The sequence below is a fragment of the Merops nubicus genome, unplaced genomic scaffold (assembly GCF_000691845.1).
Source record: "Merops nubicus isolate BGI_N331 unplaced genomic scaffold, ASM69184v1 scaffold10989, whole genome shotgun sequence".
Lineage (NCBI taxonomy): Eukaryota > Metazoa > Chordata > Aves > Coraciiformes > Meropidae > Merops > Merops nubicus.
In genome coordinates, this window is record NW_008629007.1 from 4,571 (window position 1) to 13,557 (window position 8,987).

Sequence of the window (8,987 nt, forward strand, 5' to 3'; positions counted from 1 at the left end):
AACGAGTTTTATAGGTGCCTTATCTAGCATATCCTAGTAGCTACAGCACAGTTATCTCTTAGAAACAACAAAATGGGTAACAGATTATAAAAGATGGTATTTTTATCCTCACTTTGTATCATATTTCACAGACTAAAAATTCAGTGAGCTCTGGATCACTAATAATTACAGTGAGAAGTGCCCTTTTTTCCTTCCTGTCATTACACAAATTTTAGATTTTTGTCTTTTAAAAGCTAGATTCTCCTCATGCTTTCATCAAAACAGCAAGTTAATATCTGTCCACTGCTTCCCACACTGTTGCCAAAAGGAAGTGAAAATGAGTTGCAAGAGTTACTTCTCATAAAGGCAGTATTTCATAAAGGTAGCTGACCCTCTTCTGCCATGTGTAACAAGAACATTGATATGCTTTTGAAATGGAATTGCCACAAGAGAAATTATTGAAACTACACTGGAAGTTGCACCTTAAATACACATTAAATACAGAACAGAAGTCAGCCAAAGGTAGATAAGCAAAACAATTTTCAGTAACATCCTTCAACCTTCCTTTATTTTCACCACAGCTCTCCTCCCTCCCTGCTTACAAGGTGAATGCTGTTGTCTGCACTCTCTTACCTATTTAACCCTAGTGCAAGCACTGCTGTCCCCCAGCAACACACCACTTGCCAAGGCTTCACTGACCTGCTTGCTGGGACACCTCAGTCCCCCACCACACCCCAGTGGCACTTCTGGAAGGTCTGCATTCTTAAAGGTACAGCATATGTGGTCATAACTCAGTCTCTAACAAGATATGACTTTTTGGTTGTTTCTGTAGTTTGGGTTTGTACTATAAAAATCACTTTAGTACATTGTACTTGCTTATAAGTAGTTATGTTTCTAGCACAGAGATACCTCAGTTTGCAAGAATCAGGGAGAGTAACAGCTGTAAAGTTACAGGTATCCCCACTTCTTAATGTGGTAAGTATAATTTATGTAATCCCAGCTTATCTTCTGTTTCACTCTCTTCATGTCTCCGATTTTCCTCTAGTAGATAATTTGTCTTCAGTGACAGAAAAACATTCTGAGGCACTGCTGGTATCAGTAGAGACAGTAGAGCTGACTTAGCTCTTCACTGTCAGAATCACTGTCTTTCGGTGCCCCTCCTGCCTCCCACAGTGTCAGCACAGAACCTCCTGAAGATGGATCACTGCACGTGCCAGGAGCAGAACAAGCTGCATTCTGAGATGCTGCAGACTCAGGTTTAACCTCCCTCCTAGGACAGGAAGAGTTGTCCTCAGGAACAGTTTCACTTTCTTCATCTTTTACTGTTGTTTCTTGTTTTGTTGCTGTAATAGGAAGTTGAGTAGAAGATGCATTCTCATATTTAACAGGAGGGACAACTGAACATAAAGGCTGACTACAAGAATTACTATCAGCAAGCATTTCTGCACTTTCAGTTTTCTTGGATGAACTCACAGGGAAGAATGGAACTTCATGTTTTGGATGACCATGTCTAGAAGGAGACTCTGCACAGGATAAAAGCTTCCCTAGATTTTGAGGTGTTTTGTCAGGAGATTTCATCTTCTCTTTCCCTGTCTTTTCAGTACCATTTCCAGACAAAAACACAGAGGAAGTCAGTGAATCAGAGCTATTCCTGGCAATACTTCCCAGTGAAAATACTGGTGAAGGGAACAGAAGAGGGTTATTTTTGAATGAAAATACACTATTACTGGGGTGAAGGGAGAACTCAGAGACATCATTCACCCCTGCTGCAGTGTTGGTTTCTGAAGTGCTGCAAGCTGCAGTTGTGACGGATTCTGAGGCATTACATTCTTGCTCCCACAAGACAGATGGTTTCTGGGCACCATATTCTGCAGTTTCCTGGGCAGAAAGTGTTTTTCCTTTCATGTGAGATGATGCATTTTTGTCAGGTGACTTCTCAGATTGGCAAAAAAATGAGGACAATGGTAAAATAAATGAATCACTGACGCCCAATCCTGCAATACAATCTCTGTCTGAATTGCGAAAGGGAAATGAAGAATCTGGCTTCTCATTTTCTGCTGAGTCTAAATTAGAACTGGTTGAAGCATCAGGAACTGCAGTTTTAGTTAATGGACCATATAAATGGTTTCTAAATTTGTTTTGCTCCTGGTTATCGGTTTTATCCACATGATCACATATTCCTAGATAAAACTGAGGGAAACCGTATTGCCTGTCTTTCTTTTCCAAGGAAAATGTACCTGCATCTTTAGTCAGCCTAGGCAGTGAGCTGCTACATGCACCGAAAGCAAAAGGTGAAGCAGAAAGCTCCTCTCCAGAAGAATCTAGAAATTCTGAATTTGAAACAGTAACGGCTACGGATGCTGCTGGTTTTAAGCTGGATGAAGTACTAGAATTTGTGTCCATTTGATTGGAAACAGCTGCTGATGACTGTACTGGCAGTATTTCCTTAATTACTAAGTTTTTAGAGTTTTCTAATAAGGCTGGAGTGGTTACCCCCTGGGAACTTCTCTCATGAAATAATTTTAAGTCACCATTTGTTTCAGAATAATTTGCATTTGTGGATGCGATACTGTGATTACTTGCTCCAGAAAAGCTTCCCTCAAAGCCATCTCCTCTTTGCAGGGCTCCCGTTTTTGCTTTATCTGTGTTACTTGCTTTGGTAGGTGAAGAGACAAAAGTAGTTACTGAGAACCTACCCTTCAAAGCCTCAGCAGTTACAAATTTATACTTTCTATTTGCCGGTAAAGTCTGTGTCTTGAACTCCTCAGTGAGCTTCTGACGTTCCATATAGTATTTGTAACGTAATTCCTACAATTACAGCAAAGAATCCTTGTTAAGTAAAATGGCATTTGTGGATTCAGGTCATAAAATTTAGTCCTAAGACTGAAAAAAAGTTTTCACATATTTTATATAGCATTTATTATGTATTTTTCCATTGCTACTAGAAGGCAACAAAATACAAGTTACTATGGAAAAGTTATTTTAAAACAATTAAACAAGATACACATGGATCCCTGATGACAGAGAAGGTACTGAAATAGGAGACTACAGAAAACTGTATTTAAAGTCCCTGTCGACACCACAAATAGCTAAAAATACCAGCTTAGACATTAAGTGACAAATTCTCAAATGGTCATAAAAATAATAATCTGAACCCAATTCAGGTGCTGGGTCGCGGTATCTTTTTTTTTTTTTTACTAGATACAAAACTACATAAACTGTCTACTCCATATGAATAGAAAACATATTTTCTCCAAAATAATACAGAAAAGAAAAATAATTCTACATTTAAAGAACCTAAACAACTTTTTCATTTGATCACCTGCCATCGGTACTCTCAGAACATCTGTTATAGGATTCACTGCTGGCCACGCTTCGCTAACTGCAACTAGAATCATTCTGGACACAACACTCAGCTGCTGACATGGAACTGCTAGTAAGTGAAAAAAATGTAGTTGTGTAACTAGATCACTGGAAACAAACCGAAACAGAGATTGGATCCAGTTTCATGTTAAATTATCAAGAATTTTTGTAGTTTTTGTAGAGTGAATTCTATTAATTTTCAGAAAACAATGCAGACAGATCATTTTCTCTTCTATAGGCAATATAGCAGCTTTTTTGGATTAGGAAGCTACAGATGTGGCTGAAAAAGCCACACTAAAATATAAAGTATTTGAAGTCAGTAAAAAGATTAAGTTCCAGCTTTCTGAAGAAAGAAAGTAAAATCCTGACAGCTTTAGTAACCTAGTCAGATTTACATCCTAGAACTGGAAGGTAACTTCCTAGCAGGAAAATTGGAAAAGATTATAAAAGCTTATTTAGAAACTTGTGCTATAACACATAGTAACTTAGCTACACTTACAACAGGTGTTCAGTCATACCTCATGGCTCATGTTTTGAAAGGCTGACATTTCCGATATCGACATCAAGCGAGTCGAGATCCTGCTGCCATCTGGGAGTGCTTCCTCCTGTCCTGCTACAGGCTGAAAAATGTTTTGCAGCAGACATAGTTCATTTTGACAATACAAAATAAACAAAATAGTATGCAGTGTTGCAGCCCCACAGTCAACAACTTACAAGAAATGCGTTAGGTATATTCTTCTGTTCCTGCCATTGCTTTATGTTATTTTTAAATGGAGTATTTTTTGAGTTCTCACTTCCTCCAGAGTGCAGATCTATTAGAAAGAATACAATACTGATGGGTAACATACTAAGTATAGAAAATACTGAAAGATTACTGTACATCTAAACATAGATTCCAATGAAAAACAAAAGTATATTGCCCTAAAGGAGATCCTAGTACTTGCTGAGATTTCTGTGGTGCAGAGCAAGAGGCCTGCGTAAGCAGTTTCCTAAACGCCTGGGGACACCTGCCCTGATACAGATTCAATCAGATCCCTGTTCAGGCTCATATTACATTACAACAAATGCCCGTATAGTTCAGCAGCACACTTCTGGCAGGGATGGTACCAGCTGTGTAGGAAAATGATGATACTTCCTCCACATTCCACAAAAACAGCCTAGGGACCTTCCAGAGAAAGCACCTTCATACAAGGCATTTAAAAGCTCTTGATGAATTTATCATTCATTAATTTGCTCAGATGCTTTCTGAACACTTGCATGCTTCTGCCATGCAGACTGTTTATTAGCAATTAGTTCCAACAGCTGAAGGTTCCTAGAGTGGTTTCCTGAATCTTGTCCTATATTAAGTCCTTCTTCCTTACCTTTAACAATGCCTACGTTAACGGGCGTTAACTTTAATGCCAAGATTTCATTAACCACAGGTTTAATATCCATCTTCTTTTGAGTATACTCCTGTGGTTTTTCATAGCTGGATGCTATATTCATAAGGTCAAGATGAGTTTTCATTCTGGAGAAAAAAAAAACAAAACACAATGAAACAACCAAACTTAAAACACCTCTCTTAAAGGCTCACATATCAACAACTAAATTACACCTGCTTAATAATAATAAAAAAAAATTAAAAGGAAATCACCAAGAGAGAAGAAATCAGAAAACATTTTCAATAAAATGTCAAGTTTCTTAATTTTTTTTTCTTCTTAAAACTTACTACTTCACAATTCACTTGTATTACATTTCATACACAGTGACAGCTGCAAGAAGTAGTGCCTGTATTTCAGCAAAAAGATTAAACACCCCCCCGCCCCTCTTCTTAGTGTACTACACCTGGATCTAGATTATACTCTTTATTCAGAGGGTATTGCTAATGTTAGCCTGAACCACAATATAAAGAACCCAATTTCCAATATTCTCTTTTAAACTCCACTTAAGCAGTGATAAGAAATGTAGTTAAGAATCTTTAGAAAGAAATACACAGGGTATGTGTACTGCAAATACAAAAACAAAGACACTGCAGAGTCTTCACAGAAACTCTTAAAGATTTCTGTCAAAGCTCCAAGCGTGCTTCAGTGTTCTTGAGTTCAAACAAAGGTATCTAAAAATATCTAGTCGCCATGTATTAATGAACTCCTACAATCAGCTTTTTTTGTCAGGGAGCCAATTCAAAAGACTGATTATCTACAAATGCCAAACAGTACGTCGCTAAAATACTTGACATATTTTATCAAATTTGGAATACACAGTATCCAAGAATCTGAAAGCATTATAGCACCTTAATTACTAAACACTGTTTTCATTTTAAGTTGCTATATCTGACCATATCCATAGTAACTATCTTCTTAGTTTTTAATCTTAGAATTACAAAAGAGAATTAACAAAGAATAAAAGAGAAAATATTTACCTTGTATTCAAGCCACAGGCCACCTATAAATAAAGTAAGAATTTGTAAGATATTCCAATTCTTAAAAGAAAGATATTTTATCAAAATACTACAGACTGAACTCCCTGTCTTCATTTCACACAACTGTAGGAAATAAACCTGCTAACATCCACAAAAAAAGAGAAAAAAAGCATGCAAACCTAAAATGTAAAAAAGAAAAATAGCTTTGGAACAACAATTTATCGTATAATATTTTGTGTAAAAGACAAAAAGAACTCCTTAAGAGCCAGATGAAGACATTCAAATAATCAATCATGACCCATATGGTTATCTAATCCATTTCAGATGTTCAGGTATTTGTAAATATTGAAAGACTATTTTGTATTTCTTGAAGCCTCTGTTACCTGCTCTCAAGATGGTATTACACTGAGATTTAAGAAAGCTGTCCTTTAGTTTTAAATCAGCCAGGTAAGAGCAGTATGAATTGCACTGCACTGCAGTCCAGTGACACCTCCCAGAGAATGGGTAACAAAAAGCAAAAAAGTGACTGGATTACAGACTACCTGCTTCTCTAAAAACTTGGTCATCTCACTGGACTGAATCTTAAACCAACAGCAACAAAACCCTGCCTCGCTGAGGAGCTGTGCACTGTTAGGGAGGGCAAGCAGGAAGATTCTCAAGTTTAAAGCATATTAATCACTGGAGTCAGAGTATTTCTTCCAAAAGTGGCAGTTGCCTTCACTTTGGGTAGAAGTGAAATCTTCCTTAGCAAGTCATTACCAGCAACTTAGTTCAACACTTAAGTACTTTCTCAGCTTCTCATTTATCTGATGGCAGCAAAAAGACCCACTGCAGAAAAGAGCAATATGCTGTGGTTTCTTAGGAAAGCATAAGCCTCCAAGAAAACACAGAATTCAGGAGTCACTTAAGTACTTTGCCCCCTATCTACCATCTGCCTAAATTCCATAAAACTGCAGTCACAGCATTGGACAGAGGAGGTGAAAAGGTCTACACTTGCTTATGCAACAGTGAAGATTAAGCTTGCGTCTTGGGTTCCTGCAGCATTTATCTCTACATCAGAAAGTTTTTCTCTGCAGTTCCCTTAAACACTATGAAGAAGCCTTTCAGACTTTGAAGTTTAAAAGCTTACAAGATCAAAAATGGAACTGAAGTACTTAGTACTCAAAGCACCTGAAAATAAATAGGAAAAAGCAAATAAGTGTGAGACAGTTGTGCAGGCAGTACTAGTAAATAACTCCTTACCCAGCACCAAGGCAGCTCACCCTCAGAGCCAGCACCATAATATACCATGTTACAGCAACAGCTATACATTAATTAGTTTTCAGTGAAGAAAACTGAAATCATTAAATATCACTGGTAAGTGGCAAAGTTTCAAACTTTTCTAAAATGCAAAGAACTGTTGCATAAAAAAGTATAAAGTGTTAAAACTTTCTTAGTCTGTATATTTAACTTGCTGGTTTTGTTTTTCCTTACCCCACCACTATCATGATATATCATGATGTATCTACAATATGGCAGGCTCTCTATGACATTTCAGGTTCACTGCACAACTGGTATGTTATTAAGGAATAACAAAAAGGCCATCACCTCCAGGAAGCGCTGAGGATCACACTCATGGACAAGCTTTTCACAATCCTTCAAAAAATTCTCAATGGTCTTTTTGTGACTTTCTTTCATTTTCTTCCAAATCTGAAATTCTTTCTCTTTCTTGCTTCTTTGATTTTCAACATCTTCTAGCAATTGTCGTTTCTTCATTTCCAGAGTTTTAAAAATTTCTCCAAACTCCAGTGCAATTATCTCTGCATCATTGTTCACCACCATCTGAACACAGGACACAAAACCAGATGAAAATGCAGTATTGCCATCTACATGGAGGCACTTGCCCAAGTAAGCTCTGAGTACATCTACGCCAGAAGCAGCACCAGAATGTTCCATATTGCAATGCAACACATGCAATTATGTAAAAAATATCCAGTGTCTGTAACTCACATCAGTATCATTTGGATGTCTTGATATTTCATTCATCAGCTTCTCGTTTATTATTCTCATTTTTTTCAGACTGCTGAAGAAAGTTAACTGCAAGACAATTGAAACACTTATTATGGCTTTATCCACTCTGTTAAATAAACACATTTCAGTGGTCATCTAGAGTCACATCATGGGATGTTCTGTACAGCACATTAAGCAAAGGCTGTGACTCAAAACATCACTTAATAAAACTTAATGCTTTCCTGGATCAGTACACAAACTATTTTCTGTTTCTCTCTGTGTGCAACTGTGTGATCTTCACTTGTTTTTTAAGCCTCACAATCATCAAATAGAAAGCTGTCCACAACCGAGTTATTTATGTTTAATTTTAGACAACGTTTATCACCAGTTTTTCCTCCTTTATCTCACTAGAGCATCACAAAGTTCTACACAGAACGTCTAGTACAAAGACCGTTTTCTCCTGGTTTCCCAAGCGACATGCAAATGGTGGAAGAAGCAGGAGGGAAATCGGTGCAAAAACTACTTTTGGCTTAAAGAACAGTCAGAGCTGTACTTAAACTTCTACACCCACACTGCTCATCACTGCGCTGCAGTTGCTCCAATTCCCACCCAGTGGAACTGCTGTCACGCCGTGCCACGCAGCACTCGGCTTGCACAGGGCTTGTAAAGCTCATTCTACCCAAACGGTGACTACTCCGGCAAAACCCGCAGCTACTACCACTACAAACAGCCAAACCATTCGGCCAGGCAGTTGCTTTCTTCATGCAAACAGGAATGCATTTTGGGGTTACAATTATTAAATTATTACTCACTTAAACCATCTCTTTCTAAATACGTAATTATCTATGCCCCAAAATAACCCATGTCTGCTCAGAAAGCCTACAAACAAAGCATCTCTGCGTGGGTTGGTATTTTTGTTAGGACTAGCACCTTTCAGAACTTGTAAAACTGGATCCAGACATAGAATAAACTCTCAGTATCAGTACTTTTTTTCAAAGACTCCAAGTCTTCGGAAAAAAGTCTATATGAAAACCAAACAAAACCCAACCCAGCTCCTCAGGTGCTTTGGTAAGTTTGGTTCAGATCTGCTGATCCTGCAACACTGCCTGGTCCCCTGCACGTAGTGAAGCCTGACGGCCGCAGGAGATACACATCCCGGAATAAACAAACCCCGACTCCCGGGTCAAAGCATCACAGCTCTCGCCGCCTCCCGCCTGCCCACCACGGCGCGTTCTTCCTCGCGTTTCTGAGCAAAAGC

General features: G+C 38.2%; 1 protein-coding gene across 1 annotated transcript; it reads right to left on the reverse strand.

The window, feature by feature from the left end:
• Positions 1-1,074: 1,074 nt before the first annotated feature.
• On the reverse strand, positions 1,075-7,816 carry LOC103779233 (the record flags this gene model as incomplete). The annotated part of the gene is made up of 7 exons (XM_008946857.1): positions 1,075-2,787; positions 3,861-3,962; positions 4,057-4,154; positions 4,704-4,849; positions 5,741-5,763; positions 7,328-7,561; positions 7,730-7,816. Coding segments are annotated over 7 exons (2,403 nt in total), but the record flags the coding sequence as incomplete, so codon positions are not given.
• Between the last annotated feature and the right edge of the window lie 1,171 nt (positions 7,817-8,987).